At 42.4% G+C, this 19,754-nt stretch overlaps 1 protein-coding gene across 1 annotated transcript in view; it reads left to right on the top strand.

Annotated features, from left to right (window-relative positions):
• Positions 1-19,754, top strand: part of TTBK1 (tau tubulin kinase 1) — a 105,781-nt gene that overhangs the window by 58,740 nt on the left and 27,287 nt on the right. The window contains exons 9-12 of the mRNA XM_062571312.1: positions 4,173-4,327; positions 5,126-5,345; positions 8,246-8,421; positions 10,111-10,669. Coding sequence (XP_062427296.1) covers positions 4,173-4,327; positions 5,126-5,345; positions 8,246-8,421; positions 10,111-10,669 — 1,110 coding nt within the window. The remainder of the gene's footprint in view (positions 1-4,172; positions 4,328-5,125; positions 5,346-8,245; positions 8,422-10,110; positions 10,670-19,754) is intronic.

Below are 19,754 nucleotides of genomic sequence, written 5' to 3'. Positions count from 1 at the left end.
AGGGCCCAGAAAGGTAGTGGGATCTGCATCTCTGGAGATAGTCAGAACATAATCTTGAGCAAGGTGATCTAACTTAAAGGTAAGCCCTGCTTTGAGTAGGAGATAGACTAGGTGATCTCCAGGGATCCTTTGCAACTTAAACATCTTGGAGTTCCAGCCCTCTGACTCTCTAGCACGTCGCACTGAGGTTCTTATTGTGCTCATAATGAGAAACCCTATGTGGCTGGGGAGTCCCCTGTCAGCCTTCTCCTGGCTCTGGTCAAGTTGGTTCTTCTTGAGCCCAGCAAAAGGAAACTCAGTATTGGAGGCTGACCAGTGATGTGGAGACTGTTCTGGTCTCTAATGTCTGTAGGCAGAGGATCGCTGAACAGGGTCCAGTAACTCCTTGAGTGACTTCTGGGAGCAGTGGATGATGTTGGGACTGCTCTGTGTAGTTTCTCACCCCACTTTCCTCCTTATAAAGCTTTGACCTTTCATCAAAAATAGAAAGGGTTCAGAGAAGACTCAGAAGGATCAATGGCTTTAGAATAACAAATAAATATGTTTTGGGCTTGGTAGTGGCGAGACCTCAGATAAGTTCTGTACTTGACTGAATAGACTTGAGGAAATGACTTGAGGAGACGGATTCTTCGGCCTGCAAGAAGAACAACCAATGGGAAATACAATAGAGGTCTGTAAAATCCTGTATGGCCTGCAAATTCAAAGGCAAGGGTTAACAGAAGTTATAGAAGAAACTAACAAAAGTTGTTTTGTCTGAGTGAGGTCTTGGGAGCATGAAGGGATGCTAAGAATAAGACAGCTGAATTGCCAATTTTAGTGTGCAATTTCGTACTTCAGATTGCTTCCACACCAAAGGAATGGAAGGCGGCAAAAGCAGTGCTAATTTTTAAATGGCTTTGAAAAATTCCAATCCCTGAACCTGAGATATATAGCACAAGTACTCAGGAACTGTGATAGAGACTGGGATTAGGGGACAGGTGGGTGCGAATAATGTAATGAGCAGAAGTCAGCATGGCTTTTACAAGGATAGTTTGTCTGCAAATTTGTAGAGTTCTTAGGAGTTACTGAGTATGTGGGCAAAGGCTCAAAACAATTTTTAATATTCATTTCTAGAAGTCATTTGACAGTGTTCCTTACCACCAAAGATCCACAGACAGACTAAATTCACTGAGGATAACAAGGAAGCTCCTCAGATGGATGAATAACTTGTTAACAAGTGAGATGTAAAAAAAACAGTTAAAAGAGAATGCCAGTGGAATTCAACAGAGCCCTGGGTTTAAACCAGGTTCTTCAACGTGGTCATAAAATCGTGTGGAAAAGGTAGTGGATACCAAAGCAACAAATGTTGTTCATGTTCACACATATTCTACTTACGCTAGGTAGTAAAGAACACAATTGACTAAAAAGAATTGTGTGACTTCATGGAAATGATTGATTGATAAAATAGCAGATGAAATTGGATGTAGATAGATGTAAAATAACGTGTATGGAGAAAAGGAATCTGAGCCTAAACTCTGTGGTGGGCTCATACTTACAATAGCTTTTTCTGGAAAAAACTTCAGTTCAGTGCTTAGTAGCAGTCAGAAAACAAATATAATCCTAGGAAGTATTAGAGTAATATTACAGGGCAATCAGAAAATAGCCTTCTATCACCATGTAAATCTCTATAAATCATAAATATATATAGTTCAGTTCCTGCATCTCGAAAGACTATCCTGAAACCAGTGAAGGCATACAGAAGGATGACAAGGATGGCTATAGATAGACGGACTTCCAGATACGGAAAGACTGATTAGACTAGTACAGTATACTTCAAAAAAGAGAGGACTGACATAGACATGACATCTTTAAAATGAACAGTATAATGGAAAAAGTGAGCAGAGCATGATTGTTCCATGCTTATTCTAATACGAAAAGGAGGAAGCACTGAATGAATTTAACAGGTAGCAGCAGGTTTAGATGAACAAAGAAGATAACACAATTTGTGAATTCTTTGACCTGAAGTACGTGTAGTCTAAAAGCTTATGCATTTAGATTTAGCAGTAAGATGAGTTCATCAGAGAACTCCCATCTAAAGTTACTAAATGTAAGGAGATCCTCTGGTTCCCAGTCACAGATCTTTAAAATCTAGGAGGAGATATCGGGGAGGTGTTGCTGGATGATTGCCATATTTTTATACTCTCTCCTTGACACACGATATTGTCACTATTAGAGACAGAACACTGGGCTAGATGGACCCTCAACTGGTTCAGTACTTATCACTCTTAACATGTTTTCATTTGTTTTAAGTGGAGAAGCTGAGAATCTGGTGGTTTACTTCTTTTTCTTACCTGATTCATCCATTTGGCTTCCTCTTTTATGATGCCTTTCAGGGAGCAGGAATGGCAAATTCTACAAACTCCCTTTATTGAACCCAAATCCCAACTCTTTGTTGTCTCACCACTTCATCTCACTGCTTCATGCTTTGCTGAGTCTGCCTCACTGCCTGAGCAGTGATATTTTTGACTTGGTAGTAGCAAGACCTCAGACAAGTTCTCTACTTGACTGAATAGGTCACTATAATTGAGCAGTTTGTTTTTGGTCCTATTAATGAGTATGTATCACTGCTGGCTACTGCTAGCACAGGACCAGTAGCCACTGTGCTAATTGTTGTTGCATCCATAATTCCTATGGTAGCCATGATTAATAGGTGGGTTTTCTGAATTGGTTTACCACCTTGTTGCAGTTCAATTTAAGGAGTGCCTGTAAAACTAAGATTTCTACTGCTGTAATACAGGTAAAATATGATCTCTATTGCCTTCTTTTTCTTATCTTTCCAGTTTGGGAAGTGATGGTCTAAGGAAGGATAGTGCACCATTGCAGTTCTGGAGAGTTGCTAGGAACTTTCAAAGGAAGAAATAGAAGAATGAGAAATGCCCTTACTGAAAGACTGTGACTGTTTAGTTACTCACATTCAGTTGTGAACCAGAAATTCCTTGCCAAACAGCTCTTCTCTGCCCTCTCAGAGCAGAGAAGCTGTTACCACTGCCATGTCATGTCTGCTCCATCTCTGCTCTCTGGATTTGTGTTACTTTTCCCTTGGTTTGATGTCTTCCACAGTCAGCTCTGGGAATTCTCTTTTCTTAGTGAAACGTTGTGGCATTGCAGGAGTGGAGCTGGAAATGGGAGTTTTACTATGGTTTTGGTAGAAGGTAGTAGGAAGAGGTGGGCTCTCCTGGTGGGCCTTATTTATATAGAATTTTTTCTGACCACGCAGATAAACAGAACTGGAATTTAAATGCAAAGAAGATAGAATTTTTATTCAGGGTAACTTTTATTCATAACCTAGTGCTAATTCTATGCTATAAGTCAAATCTATTTGTCATCATATTCTGTCGTCACATTGACTTTAGCCAAATCCTCTCAATTTGGTATTATTTAGCTGAATAATGTTATTCCAAATGCAGGACCTCACATATTGCTATATTGATCTTGAATATTTCCCTCTGACAGTAGAATACCAGATTTCCCTAGATAATGCATTGATGCACGGAGCAATGTTGACAGGATTTTCATTCTCTCTAATGGTTGTCTGTTCTTAGAAAGCAACTAGTGTAAACCACTGGGAGTTTGACAAGTGGATGAAAGGTACCTGTCATCTTTTAAAATGAAATTATATCGTGCCTTGTACAGCTTTTTCTGCACACAAATGTGACAGGCTAGATTACGCATAGGCATATTGTTGAACTCCTGACCAAGCTATATTTGAGCCAGACAGTGCAATGAGTCTGCTTCATGGGACTGCTTCTTTTCTGCTATGTCTTTCTCCTCAGGAGGCTCTCAGACTATGCACATCAAACATACCATTCTGCATGTGTCTAATCTGCAGGAAAGCTGAGCTGAACTTCAGACTTCAGCGTTGCAGTGAGAAACCAGCCTCATGATTTAATCAAATCAGTGTCAAAATGTTGCGTGCACTTGTGCAGATTTAAAGAAATTTCAGCTACCAAGCCAAAACCAGCCTGGGAAACAAATAATATGATTTTGTAACATTTGCTTTTCATTTGTTGGTACCTTTCATAGACAAGATGCAGATTATAAACTGCTATTGGACGTAGCACTCGTACTTTAGTTTTTTTGCAAAAGCTACTGTCAGTTATTTAATGTAACTTGTTCTTGTAAATTTATTCTAGCTCATCATGTCTGTGTTTGAGAACAGCATGAAAGAAAGAGGCATTACTGAAAATGAAGCCTTTGATTGGGAAAAGGCTGGTACAGATATCTTGCTGTCCACTAGCACCTCTACTCCACCACAGCAGAACACTAGGCAAACAGCAGCCATGTTTGGGTGAGTATTGCTGTCGTGCTGGTCAGGCTATGGACATGCTCAGTAACAAGCTCAGTGACAAGGTAATTTTTGAAAGGTTCAAAGGCTATTATGGTCCTGAGAAGTAAAATCTGCCTGGCCTTTGGCCAAGATTGATGAAGCCCGTATTTTCTATATTTTGCATATTACACAGCACAGATGGCTGGAGCTTCCCTGAGAGTATCTGCTGTAAAGCCTTGCTGTGCAGTAGGTTAGTGATATTTTGCTCAGGAGAGTGTGTGTGTTGGTCACACCTAGAACGTCTCAGCCCTTCACAGTGTTTCATATTCTGGTTCAAAGGTACACTAAGTTCAATGCCATCCAATTAAACAAATCCAGTGAAAAATTGAGGAGGTTTAGCTCTTTGCTCAATTTTGTTGCTTTTGCAGGGGCTGACATTAAGAAATAAGAATAATCCTTAATAATGTTGCAGAAGATAAAAGCTAGAAAGCCTGTTAAGCCTCATTGGCTCATGTAGAGAGGAAAAGGCTCTTTTATAATAGGCACTCCTGGGGAAGCTCTTCTAAAGAAGTTTGCAGCCTGAGTATTGAGGGTCCCAAGACTCTTTGACTGATCCATCTCACTGTCTTTTTACCTGGATGTTATTGCGATCTTCTCATGCTTCTGTTTAAGGTTGTACACCCTGGATAACACTGGATTGCCTGTTTTGTTCAATGTGGAAATAAGCTAAAAGCCTTTGAGGAATTTCTGTGGAACCTCATGATAGGGCTGGTTCTTTAAATACTAATAATTTTATCTTTCTTCTTGTCTCTTCCTTAGGGTGGTTAATGTCACTCCAGTACCTGGGGACTTGCTTCGTGAGAACACTGAGGATGTCCTACAGGGTGAACATCTGAGTGATCAAGAGAATGCTCCTCCCATCCTGTCAGGCCGGCCAGTAGAAGGTCTTGGCCAGGCTCCGAACACTGCTTTCAATGAGGCTGAAGTTTGGGAAGAGACAGATGTGAATCGCAACAAACTCAGGATCAGCATCAGCAAAGTAAAGAACATTTATTTACTTACTGTGGTACTGGACTTAGGGCAGTGGGCTCTTAGACTGCTAAAAGCCACGTGGAAGCACTGTTGTGGCATACTACATAGTGCAGACCGAAGAGCCTCTCTTTGTGGAAGTGGCTAATGTCCAACAATTTTTGCTAGAGTGAAAGACATTGGGAATAATTCAGGTTTCATATTACACAAATGACCTTTTGGACCCAATAATACTAGAGTGAATCTTTCATACGATCTTTATGTCATTGTATAGGATCTTGATACTCTAAGCAATGGAATGCTAGCGCTTGAGGAGCTGATATGATATCAAAAATGTTCTAGTATTGGAGGTTATAAGCCAAAATCTTGTTGCATCTTCAGCTCTCAGGCAAGTAAATTCAGCCTGAAATATCTTCAAAGCCATGTTTTTCTAGACTTTGCATCATAAGCACTCTGATTTTTCTCTTCAAATCTTTTAACTTTCTAAGAGTAGCACAGTCTATAAACAGCATTTAATTTCACCATTATGAAATTAGAAATTAGATCAGCTGGTGCATCTAGCACTAGCAATCTAGTTTTGCCTTTGTGAAGAAGGAGAAGTATCACTTAATCTTCTAGTATTTCTGTATTCAAAGATTATGTTAGACTTTTTAGCCTATCATAAGTTTCCTCATAATCCCTAAGCTTTTCCTCAGTCCATTCTTGTAAATGTGTTGTAATTTCTTGGAAGCATCCCAGCTGAAGGATGATTCTGTATTAAATATTAAATTTAAGAATCCTCCAGTTAGATTATTTATTAGCTCAATTACGTATTTTAAGTAACTTAGTATTTGTTGCATTGATCTCAATTCTGTTTTCAAAATCAGCATGCCACATGGCATGACATCAGATATCTTACAGAATCTGTCTGTTAGCAGAGAAACCTGTATAAAACTGACTTGTAATATTATGAGGGCGTATCAGATTTGCCTGACATACCCATCTAATAGATTTTGTGGTCTAGCATTAATCATATGCTAAATCTGCCAGCCCTCTGGACCTGACCAGAATTCACATCAGTCTATACTGACACAAAATTAACCCTTCTCTCTCAACCCTACGGATGTCTCCATTATCTTTAGTCTTATTAGAAAAGATTACTAGTGGACAAGAGGTCATCTCAACTAACTCTAAATTATCCCATGCAACTACTGTGGATCAGCATGTTATCTGTATGGAACTAATATATTACCAGAAGTATTCTCCGAATATTGAGAAATATAAACCAAATTCAGTAACTTCTTCACATCGCTTTATACACTAATTATATGCAGTCCCAGAAGTTCTCTTCTGAAGGCAAATGAAGTAAGAAAAGGCTACTAGAGTAGGGCAGTTTTATTTCCACAGCATACAAAGGAAAAGAGTATTACACAAACTCCTATCCATTTTACTGTTCCTGAGAACCACTAGGTACCTTGATGCTTTTCAGCCAGGTTGAGATGTGTGCAAGGGAGTCCTAACATCCTTTCTGCATGCTAGTTGTACATCATGTCCAGGTACTCAGCGCTGTCTCTCACAAGTCCTGTCATAACAGGAGCTAGAGGCAGGAGAGGTTTCTGCAAGAACCACCATGTCAACAAGTGACTTTTCTGCCAAGGGATATGCTTTTTCTTGACAGTTTTCTGCCAAATGAATTTCCAACCAGCAGTCTGCATGGCAATGAGCACTTCAGTTCTGACAAGAGCAAGCGGGGCATCATGCTCTTCAAAGCAAAAGAAGCCTGTCCCTTCTCTCTGCTAGGGTTGTTATCTCTAGTCTTGGCTGTTCCTTGAGAAGGAACTGGCTTTCATTTAAATCACAATCACCATAAAGAGAAAGAGGAGTGCTTGCAGATTTGATCTGCAAGGACAGAGCTTCACCTCTGCTTGTAATCGCATGTATCCCTTGTGTCTTTCAGAAGACATGGGCACCCTTCTGCTCTCATGCTGTTCACAGATTTGCCATTCTTGGCAACTTGAAACTTGCACTGGCATCTCACTACACACCTCTGCATAGAGACAGCACGTAGCTGCTGAAGTTTCATGGCTGGCAGCACAACAGAGTTAAACAGAATTAAGCCCTAGGCTACTACAAGGCATTGGACCATTCTGACTTGGCAGTTGTGCCTAGGCAAGGTCTCCTCTCCCAGAGGAAAGCATCACTGTGGAAAGCAGAGGAAGGCTGTGCTACAGTCACCTACTTTTGTTTCTTTGGCTGCTGCCAATTTTTTTTAAAAAATTAAATTCACCCAGGTCATATGAAAATAGAAAATGCATAGAATATGAACTCTCAATGAACATGCAGTGTTCAGGAGTGTGTTCAAGTCTGCGCTTCTCTAAATTGCTGACTTTGGGTCTGTAGAAAGGTCTTACAGATGTTCCAGCTTGTGGTTGAGTACATGTACTGGAGGCTTTTGTGTAAAGGACCAAGATTTTTTTAAAAGCCCCTGATAATTAGGAGTTGGCTTAGTTATATTATGCTGATAAGCATAATATATGAAGTATGCACCTTGCAGCATAAAGCATGGACTTGGCTTAAACAAGGGCTTTTTCATACAGCTTGGCTCTGGCTCTTAGCAGATCTTGGATAAGCAGTTAGGGGTTGTGTGTGTGAGGTTAGTTCTTTTGGATCAACTGTTCAGCATAATTGCAATGCAAAGATCGTCCGGTAGAGGTGCTTAAAGATTTGAATTGAGTTTAAATCCATTCCTTGCTTTAATACCAAATAATTACCAGGGCATATGGGCCCTTTCATTTCTCCACTCACTGCTTGCGTAGATTGTGAAAATGCAGCTGCAACTGTATCCTGGAAGAAAGCACAGAGCAATGGTGAAGGATGGGAAATCAATGCCTGTGATCGGATTTTGAGATTCTCTGTGTTTATCCCTTACAGACTCAGTGCATGGTAGAAGAGGAGCAGAGAAATGGTGTCTGTCCCAGCTCCCCTGTCCGAGTGCCTCCAGAGTCTCCTACTGCACAAGTGCGCTCCCTAAGATACCGCCGTGTGAACAGCCCTGAGTCAGAACGCCTCTCCACTGGTGATGGCAAAGCAGATCTACATGAAAGAAGGTTTGCTCTAGCCTCCTCTTTTCAGATAGGACTTTGAATAGTGTCTTGAGGATTGACAGTTGAGACAAAGCTCATCATTAAATCAGTGGGCGCTGAAAGGTCTATTATGGGCTCATAGTATAGTACTCATGGACTTGGTTTATGACATTTGTGATGAGATGCTCATCTCACAGAGCAGCTAGATGTTTGATAATAAGGAGACTTAGTGAAAAGGATTCTTATCCCATCTCTGAATGGGAAGGACTCCATGGATGGAGGGGGAGACATTTGTCAAGGTGAAGGCAAAGAGACAGATCAGAGATAATTTAAGTAGTCACCAAGCTTTTGGCTGGCCTGTCAGTGACCAAAGTCATTTAGATGAGAAAGAAGAATGTATCTTCTTAGGATATATTGGGACGCACATATTCTGGGAGCTAGCTGGCAAACCCTGATATGGTGGATTTTGTTATTCCATTATTTTTCATTAAAAATAATATGCATTTTTCAGCATAAAGCATTGCACTTTTTTGCATGCACAAAGTATACATTACATCTAAAAGGCAAAGTCTGATATTGAGGCTTACAGGAATATCTTATCTCAAATTCTCAGCAAGGAAAAGAACAAGAAACCAAAAATAACAAAAATAGTAATGAAAATAACCTGTTTAAAGTAGCGTGTGCTGGGAAACACAGGTATTATAAGACGCAGGGCAGCTGGAAATGCAGGTGTTACAAGACACAAGGCAACTGGTCTATGGGTCACCCCCTTCACAGCCTTTGTTCCTTTCTCTTCCTCTTCCCACTGAAAGTAAGGACATAGACTGCAGTTGTAGGATTTACTGGTGAAATGGCCCCTCTAAATGAGTTTGGGAAGATACAAGTCTTCTTCTGAGAGAAGATCTGACAAAGAGGGACAGTCACAAGGATATACTATTTGGAAACGAAGGAAAGTCAAAAAGAACTAGAGAGTGGCTGAGCCACTCTATTAATAAATTAGGGAGTGAATAACACATCTTGGGTCTGGCTGCGATCATCTTTGCCATTGGCTTTTCCAGCTGAGAGGCTATCTTGGCCATTAGGACTTAGGGAGGGTTTTAAAGGTATTTCTGCATGGTTCTAGAGGTTGCTGCTGTTTGGACTGTGCAATATGGGTCCCTGAACATTACACACCTTGATACCCTTTGTCAAAGGTTATTTGCCATATTTCCTTCCTGCTCCCCAAATTCTCCTGGGATCACTTTTGCCTCTTGAGCATTTCAGTGAAATTCCTGCTGCACAATGGAGATCAAATATTCTTGCTGCCTTCAGAGAACACATATTGCCACTGCAGAGGCCTCAGTGGCCACCTTGGAGGCAGCTCAGTAGAGCTGAAGATGCTATAGGAACCCAGTAAAGAAACTGATAAGTCAGAGAGTAGATTTAGGGTTTTTTTCACAAAACAGCAGACCTTTCCAAAGGGGGAGAACACGTTGATGTTGTGGGGTGGAACTGGTTTGTACCCTGTCATTTACAAGGAAAAAAGATGCTGAAATGGAAGCATTTTAGTGGGAATGTGTTTATGTAGGTTCTAAAGAAATGCTTTAATGTAAGCTTGTCTTTTTGAAGACAAAAGAAATCAGTGAGAAGAACTACAGAGGTTTTCTCTCTTATGATCCCTAATTTTAACCACAAACCTGATGCATTTTTAATGGTGTCTTGTTCTGACTATAGATCTCGAATGGATTTACCTGGCTCTCCGTCACGGCTTGTATGTTCCTCCCAGCCAGCCCAGATGCTATCCATTGATACCGGACAAGCTGACCGGCAGGCAAGTGGTAGGATGGACGTGTCTGCTTCAGTTGAACATGAAGCCCTCAGCAACGCTTTCCGCTCAGTACCACTGGCAGAGGAAGAGGACTTTGATAGCAAGGAGTGGGTTATCATTGATAAAGAGACAGAGCTGAAGGACTTTCACCCAGGTGCTGAGCCAAGCACCTCTGGAACCACAGATGAGGAACCTGAGGAACTGAGACCTATTGAAGAGGGTGAGGAGAGAAGGCGCTTGGGGGCAGATGTTGCAGTCAGGCCAAAGATACAAGATGGGCGAAGTCGGGGTATGCAGCCTGTGACTGAGGAGGATAGTTCCCACAGACATGAAGGACCTTCTCAAACAGTATCTGACAGTAAACACGAACAGCAGACAGGAAGTCAGGCCCACTCCCCGCTGCACTCAGCACCAGCTATCCGACAAAGGAGACGAGAGTCTGAACCTACTGGTCCTCAGAGACAGGTAAGATCCTCAACAGAGTCTCCTTTGCTCTAATCTGTATCTCATTGCCTAGTGTAGCACGGTCATTATTTTGGGAAACCTCAGCTATGCTGAAGAAAGAAGTGATTTCCAGCATGGATACTCTTTTGAAATCCTTTCTGCTGATTTTTGCAAATGTTGTGAATACCTCAGAGGTGCTCCCTATAACTAGTAATGTTATTCCTTACTAAGGACGTACTGTTTTCAAGATTTTTTAACCATTTTGGCACAGGGACAGGAGGGGAGCATAGATCTGACTGGATATCTTTAGTCACTTCTCTTATTGCTGTCCCACAGTGATTTGTTAGTAACTGCTTAGTTGTATGGAGATCTTGCTACTAAATATTCTCCACTTAGTTTCTCAGCAAGCAACAGCGTTATATGTCAAGAGAGTACTCTCTAATCAAATCACCTGTCAGCACTGGGCAGGCCCAGTGCAATGCAGAGCACAAAATTACTCTCTGAAATCAAAATTTCTTTGGAATATCTAATACAAAGCTCAGAGTAACCAGTGTGCACACACACACCATCGACCTTCAGGGTCTGGTGTTGTTGTTATTAGGTATTTACTCACAGAAATATTCATTAGCTACTTTGATTTTCCAGGGAGTCATAGAGGGTTTTTTTGATTTTGGCTTTGCTAAGGGATGAAGTTGGTATGCTAGTGAAGATTTCTCGTGCACATGTGATCCGTAAACTCAGCAAAGAGAGTTGGGTCTTGGGTCACATGCATGTTAGGGACAGCGCACAGTGATACCCACCTCCTGCAGGAGCCTTTGCAGTCTGCTTGTTCCCCTCCATCTCCCCTTCCTGAGCTTATTCTGCAGCAGAGCATTTCCTGGGATGGGGAGAGGACACAGGCAGTAACAAAACTGTATGGACTATAGCAAAAGAACATCGTCTCTCCATCCTTGCTTTGACTCTTCTCTCATCTGGGTCCCAGAGAGGTACAAGAAAACAAGGACTGTTTCAGCAGCAAAGTATGAACGATACAAACCAAATCTTTTCCTGTGAGCAGATGTTCCCTGCTAAGGTCTATGAGGCTGCACAATCTGCAGGAAGGATAGAAGTTCTGACAACACAGAGTGAATTTGCTCTATCTGTCCACTTATTAAACTGGTCAATGCAAGATGCATTCACCCTCTGTAAGAAGGAGCAGGGGCTATTCACTGATATATTTAGCATACCCATAGAAGGCTGGAGGGGCCTCCTTGACCCTAACAAGTAATACAGTCCTGTGGAGGGACTGGGGAAGTTTGATATGATGCAGTATGAAGGATGCTTATTCACAGTGATACTTAAAAACTCTCATCCTACCAGGCAAAACAGTAAATTCATTTCCTGTCATTAAACAAAGATAATGGGTGATTGCTGCTAATGTATTAGACAGCCTCAGTTCTCCAGCAGGCTGCCTATTTCTTTGCTCTTGTGTTCTGAAATACCCTCTAGTTACTCCTGTGCCTAGTTTTGTGCTTAGTTGGGTCAACAGTGGATTTGTCTGAGTAGCTAGGATTTGCTTGTGCTTGCCCTGAGTCTGGATCTTTCAGTTGTCTCTGTATATACAGCCTTGAAATGATATTCATATTTTTCCTTTTCTTGTCACAATACCAACCACTGACTGTAAAAGGAAAAATCACTTGGTGCATATTGGAAAGCAAAAACCTGTTCTCCTTCAGTAGAGCGGAGATGGATGGGCAGTTGGTTAGGACCAGCATTTTCATGGGGGTAAAGAGCAGTTTTCCAAGGGCCGATATTGAAAACCTCAGTGTCTTCTGACAGTGATAGAGACTTCCTGCAAGCCAGGCTGGGCATCCTCTGGGTCTGTGTGAAACTGGCAGAGCGTGTGCATGAGTGAGTCTTTCTCTTCTTTGAATCTAACCTGAGCTTTTAAAATAGGTTAAAATGCCACTAAATGCAGAACAACCGTGGCTAAAGCCATAGGCCTTCTTATATGGATTGGGATCTCATTCTGGTCTCCCTAAAATTGGTGGATATGCTCTGGTGTCAATGGAATACTAACTCATAGCAAATGGGTAATCCCTGCTTTGATGCTTTCTTCTGTTCCCACAGTATATGAGCCATTACTTGTTACTTGGAAAAAGACAGCGACCTCTGGATTATCACAGAATCCCAGAATGGTTGAGGTTGGCTGGAATGTCAGGAAAGCATCCAGTCCAACCCCCTTGCTCAAAGCTGGGTCAGCTATAGCAGGTTGCTCAGTACCATGTCCAGTCGGATTTTGAATGTCCCCAGGGATAGAGACTCCTTTTTCTTTGGACAACATGTTCCAGTGTTTGATCACCCTTATGGTAATCTCATGTCAGACACAACAATCATCCTTGTGGCTCTTCACTGAACTCGCTTCAGGATGTCCATGTTTTTCTTGTACTGGATAGCCTAGAACTGGATACAGTAGTCCAGGTGTGGTCTCACCAGTGCTGAATAGAGGAGAGGGATCACCTCCCTCAAACTGTATCCTAATACAGCCCAGAATGCTCTTGGCCTTCGTTACTGCAAGGCACATCGATGGCTCATGTTCAACTTCTTGTCCACCATGACCCCCAGGTCTTTCTCTTCCAAGCTGCTTTTCAGCTAGTCAGTCAGCAGCCTGTGCTTATACACAGGGTTGTTCCTCCTCAGGAAGAACTTAGCACTTTCATTGGACTTTCTGAGTCCTGTCCTCCCATTTCTCCAGCCTGTCCATCCCTCTGAATGACAGCACAGCCTCTGGTGTACCTACGACTCCTTCCAGTTTTGTATTGTCTGCAGACTTGCTGAGGGTGCACTCTGTCCCATCATCTAAGTCAGTAATGAAGATATTAAACAGTACTGGCTCCAGTATTGACTCCTGGCGGACACCATTAGTGAATGGTCTCCAGCTGGATTTCATGCCACTGATCATAACCCTCTGAACTCAGCTGTTCAGCCAGTTTTCATTTCACCTCACTGTCTGCTTATCTAATCCTTACTTCTTCAGTTTGTCTGTGAAGATGCTATGGAAGACAGAGTCAAAAGCCTTACTAAAGTCACAGTAAACAACATAAACATGAGTTGTTATAGTTTGTATAGCTCTTCTCTCATCCACTGAGCCAGTCATCTCATCGTCAAAGACTGTCAGATTGGTCAGGCATAATTTCCCCTTCATAAATCCATGCTAATTGCTCCCAGTATTTGGAAATGACTTTCAGGAGAATTTGCTCCATGTTCTTCCCAGGGATTGAGGGGGGGTTGACAGGTCTGTAGCCCCCAGATTATCCTCATGTAGAGGTCAACTGTTCATTCAAATGTCTGAATCTATTTTATTCAGACAGAATGCAGAGGGCTACTGTAATGCAGATGTGATGAATGGTGGTGTCCTGGTGAAACTGTGTGGTTGCTGCTGTAGGGAAAATGAAGCATAGAGGAGGTTTACGTAGAGTTTTGAATAGCCTGGGGAAATTTCTATCCAAAATATTCTCAAGTGTTAGCTGTCTTCCAGTTTCAGTTGACAATAAGGCAACTGCAGTGGAATGTAGATCTCGTGGGAAGCCCTGGTACTGAAGATGAACAAGACTGTCGTGAAACTATGTTTGGTACAAGCCCTTCCATCTGTGCACTGCTCAGCGAAGGCAGCATGCTGAGCACTTTGCCCAGTATGTTTCTGATCATCGATCAGTACTGCTGGAGCCTGACCTCCTCCCACCCTAGGCAGAGAGGATTATAGCTGGCTCAAGCTGTTGGGATGCTCACCAGCTTGCTTGTTAAGCAAGACTGCTTAACAGAGCTCTTAGTTTTCTTTAATGTTTGTATACGTTTTGCTAACCTAGTAACCAATCTCTGCTTACGTTTATGCAGTAACATGCAGATAAAGCTATGTAAATAGTTAAAAATGAGTTTAAAAAACTTGAACCAGCACTTCTGTTAACATACTAATCATGGTGCAGGATTCCTGTTACTATTGAAAAGCATTTGTATCTACACCTAGCAGTAGGATTCAAACATTTATCAAGTTCTCAAATATGTTGAGTAATATATCGACACTTGACAGCAATGGCAACTTAATTCTAGCTTCTATGTTGTAAAGAAACACAAATGTTCATGCATTTATGGATTTCAGACACAACTTCCTACTGTAAGTCTCTGCGCTTGGGTATTTCTTGACCCTGATTCTCCCTTACTGCTAGTGTAATTGGCATTGTACAAAACTTAAAAAAGCTTGCCTGCCTAAAACTTGACTACTTGAACAACTTCCATCTAAAAAACACAAGAACGTGAAGCAACAGTAGGAGATCTTATTAACTCTCCCTTTCCTGTCCATGAATATATTCTGCAGAGCATAGAGACTGTTTTGTTTATATAGTGTCTTGCAGTCCCGTCTCCCAGAATCGAGAGCAGAAAGGACTCAGTGTGGAGGGGCACAAGTGTATCTCCTCACCAACTTAGCTGTGTAGTTTGAATCACTCTTAAACACCCCCCTCCAGTGCTATATTTGGCCTCTTTTTTAGGGAACGACCACTTCAGTGGCCCCAGTATGCCACTGCCTTCCTCCATTGATCTGAGTTGATGATCAGTCCTCAGACGAGGGCGAAGGGGCACAGGAAAAGTGTAGCTCACAATAAGGACGGGGCTCTGACTTTTTAGGTGATCCACACTGCCTTTTTGATTTATGTGGCGCAGAGCTCTGGGATTGCCCCTGGGTCTGTTACCTGAAGGAATTTTGTTTGATTTATACAGAAAACAGAAAGCTGAGAAGGACTTCTCATGATGATACTTTGGGTCCTGTGGACCCAGACCCTGCCGCAGTGGTGAGTGAAATGCTTGGCATTCCCAGAGTAATTCCAAAGTAGAAAGCAGGAGGAGAAGGCAAAACCTACAGCTTTACTGGCTCTGAGATCGAAAGACAAAAATGGGCTGAAGCAATCAAGCAATGGAGAGAAACAGAAGATGGTAGGCCAGAAGATTTACAACACTGGGCAGAACAGGTCAGTCGGAGTAAGAAGGCAGGAGGTAAAATGCAAAGTGTCTTGGTTTCCTTTCCCTTCTGCAGCATCTTCTGTGAGCTAATCCAAAGGGACCTGAGGAACTATTTCTCAGTGGTGAGAAATGGGCATTTGCAGAAAAGGAGATAGACTCACATTGCCCCTCACTCAAGTTTAATTCCCATTGAATTGCGCTTCTTACGCAGGAGATTCTTTGACAGACACATTCTCCTGCTTCCCTCCCAATGAGAAAAGCTTGCCAGCTGATGGTGAAGGGTATATGTAGAGTTGGTCTTTTGTCCTTATGCTCTTTCAATTCTGGGTGTGTATTCATTCATATATTAAGAATATAGGATCAGCGAAAGGATGGCGCTATAGGGGAAATAAAGCTCATGTATGCATATTAAATGCATAGGACACAAAAGTCAAAACCTTAAGATGAATAGTAATTCTTAATTACATTTAATATGTTATTTAAAACAGATTGAGCTCTATCAACATCACATTTCTCTGAGATTTCATATGAGAGGTGTCATACTGTTCCTGTCCAGACACAGCAGAATAGATCTGAAGGAGGCCTGTCCAGGCTTGTAGCTGCCAATGGCAGAGAGATTAAAAGGGGGCAACACCTCCAGCTTTAACTGTGTAATTTAAGCATTAGAATATCAGTTAATAAATGCAGCATGTCTGTAACTTCAACTTAAGCTTGGAGTCAGCCTTACATGAATGTGCTTGCTGGTAGGGCATTGCCCCTTTATGGCATGGTTAGGGTTTATGGCGTGGTTAAGGTCTTTGGCCCTGTGCTGTACAAGAGGTCCATCTAAACAGTTGGAATGATCCTTTTTGGTCTGAGAAGCTTTTACCATGTTAGGATGCTGCATACATTGGAAATCGTAAATACAATATGCTGCAGCCCAAACATAAAGTAAAATCTAATAATATGAAAGCCGTTATATTTAGTTGTGCAGCTTGAAAATAATATACTCAGGACCAAATTTCTACACCACGCGTGCAAAGAAGAGATGCTTGCTTTTATGAGAAATTACAGTTGCTCTCTAGAATCTGTCTCCCTCAGATATTCTGAGTCACAGTGTTACATGATTATTGTCTGTGAATCTGTTCCATGCAGTACATTGAGGACTATGTGAATAATTGCTTTTCACATTTAATGCCTATTGCAAGCTAAGTAGTTCTTGAACACATAGGAAGATAGGTACCTGCCTCAAAATGCTGCAAAGATACTGAAGGTGGTAGACAAGTAACGAGGCTGGATAAATGTCAGCTCTTCTCACAGGATTTGTTTACACGGGTGACCTTTCTAGTAAGCTAAGCAGAGCAGTGTTGGCTTAAGAAAATACAATAGTGCGCTTTCACATTTCCCAGTTACATATTGAAATCTGACAGAGACTTCCTAAAAAGAAATGCATCACAAAGAAGGGGATGGATTTGAGAGGAAAAAAAGTAATTCCAGGGAAAATGATCTGTTTTGGAGCTGGAGGTTTGTGCATCCTTGTGATAGCACTCTTTCCATAGCTCAGGTGGAAAGCTGTGGAAGGGCACCAGAAGGCTTAGCATTTTCAGGGTAAAGAATCTGAAATCATTCCTGTCCTGCCTTTCTCTTTCATTCACTGTGTAGGGGGAAGTTAGGCACTGAGGTCTCATCACGATACAAACTCAAACGTTGACCTCTGTGAGTACGCTTTCCCTTCCCTGGCCATGCCAGGATCACAGAAGCAGAAAGGGGATCTAACAACTTATCTTCTCCTCATTCCCTCCTGTGGCTCTGTGCTTTGAATTTATCACTGAAAGGATAATTACACACTGCCTGCTTTTCCAGGTGTTGCGTATCCTTCACTTCCCCAGAACTAGAAGCCTTAACACTCCCCCTGCAGGTACCTGAATGTAAAAGTGTAGTCAGGAGTATAAGCATGAGAACAGGAAAGTCACTAACAGCCCCATAAGTTGCTTTTGCAAACCTCTGGGGCAGCTTTTAGTAAGATTCATGAAAGAGCCCCTGAGAATCCCTCCATATTAAATAAACACGATTATTTTAGCAACAGATTTTTCATGTGTTCTCATACACGTGATTTCCAAGTATGTTCCGAGTTTGACTGTTATCCATATGAAAGAGGTATAAGTAGCCTAATGACCTGTCAAAATAAATGATGCCAAAGGAGCAGAGAAGTGAGGCATGTGGCCTGAAGAGACGTTTCCCAGTAGCCAGAGGAGGGAACTGATGTGAAGGAGTCTGATGCTCCTGGTGTCGTTGACGTTCGCATGTGGCTGGGGAAAGGAAGGCAGGTCCACTGTAATTGCAGACTCCGGTTGTGTCCATAGGATCTTTGGGAATATGTAGAACCAGAACAGTAAGTAAGCCCAGCATAGAGCAAAAGCATTTTCCATCCACCAGCGAAGATGTCTGCAGCATGCACATCGCAAACCAGGGGCGAGTCAAGTCTTTGCCTGACACCTTTTCCTCCACTCTTCTTGGTCTTTTTCAGTTGGAGGAGGACAGGCCTTCTCAGCACTCCCTCCCGAGGTACAGCCCCCTGAGAAGACTGGCGTCCTCCGTTTTCTCCTCCTCAACCCTGGAGACAGAACACTACCCTCACGTTGGTGGTACTTTCATACAGCGCAGCCGTTCAGCGGAGAGCAGCCCCGTGCGCATGCCCCACCGCAGGCACATGCCCCTCACGGCAGGAAACCACAGACTCATGCCTTCCGTCCTGCGCATTTCCAGGTCCCAGCTCCAGCAGGTGTGGGCCCGCTTCACACACAAAACATAGTCTGTTCAGGGAAGCAGCAGTCTCCATAATGCAATAATAGATCCCACCTGCCCACAATGTGTTACCACTTAATGCAATATTGAATCCCAGACAACACTGGCCTAAGGTACTGTAACTTCCAAAGCCCCTACAAGCAGACCCCACCGAGACTGAAAACATCTGCCTTTCTAAACCTCCCAGCAACCTGGGCAAGGGGCTGCAGCATGATCGAAGACAAGAATGCATGTGGTGAACCTGTAACATATTAAAAAGGTGGAGAGCAGGGCTCGTCTCGGAGTCTCACTTGTGTCCTGCAGCCTTGGGATAGGGAGTGCAGGGCTGCCTCACTGAATGCTTGCAAGCAAGCTCCAAATGCTGTCAGTTTGTGACTGGCGCGGAGAGGCCACGGAGGTTTCAGCAAGCATGTCCTTCCCCATGCAAATCAATTCAAGCTTCTTTGTTGGTATCTTACCCTGGGCCAAATCCATAGGCCGTTTTACTCCATCTAGATACAGGCAGACTCACACTGGAAGCTCACCTGAGGCAGGACCTCAGGATTTGTCCCTCTTGTGGAGTTATGTTCATGCCTCTCTTTGTTGCTTTGGCTCTGGAAACACCCATGCTTTTGTTACAGTTTTGTTTCCATGCAGTGACCACATTTTTCCGTCTCTGGTTTTACCTCTACTATGCGACAGTGAACCAGGTTGTCTGTTTGCCATGCCTAAGCTGCTCCCAATCTACCTGCCTTCTCCCAGAGGCTCAGACTGTCAAGAGTTTGGATAGCAAGGATTTTCTTACTTATCCAGCTGTATGTTATACTATTTCTAAATTTGAGAAATTTTAGGCACCTCCAGCTTTCCAGTGGCAAAGCAGTCCTGCTTCTTGGCCTTGCTTGGAGATGCCTGTGATAACTGATCTCACTTGAGAAATAAACTCGCAATTATACTGAGCTCAGAATGACTGTTCTTAGCAGACAGACAAAAGAAGAAAGCAACTTTCAGGAATTTTAAGTATTATTCTGCCGTTTCTTTAAACGTTTGAAGGCTGGCAAAGCCTTGTGTTGTCCCAGGATAACCAGTTTGGCCCAGAGAAGGATCTTGGTTTATACTGGAGCAACACCAACTTTCTTTTTTTGTACTAATTAATAACACCTGCTGTGGAACTTTGTCCTCAGCGCTTTGTGTACAGAGCCCCTTGAGCCCTTCTCTGAAACTCTCTTGAATCTCAGAGGCAAAGGAAAGTCAAGTTTAATTTAAATTGTCATAAGTATCCTTATTTCCCAGATTTGAAGGGATATATTGCCCTTCTCAGTATGGTTGCTGTGTAAAGCACTAGACTGTATGG

This window comes from Rhea pennata, chromosome 3 (genome assembly GCF_028389875.1).
Source record: "Rhea pennata isolate bPtePen1 chromosome 3, bPtePen1.pri, whole genome shotgun sequence".
In the NCBI taxonomy this organism is placed as follows: Eukaryota; Metazoa; Chordata; class Aves; order Rheiformes; family Rheidae; genus Rhea; species Rhea pennata.
The sequence above is the reverse complement of the archived record's forward strand: the minus strand, read 5'-3'. Positions and strand labels throughout refer to the sequence as shown.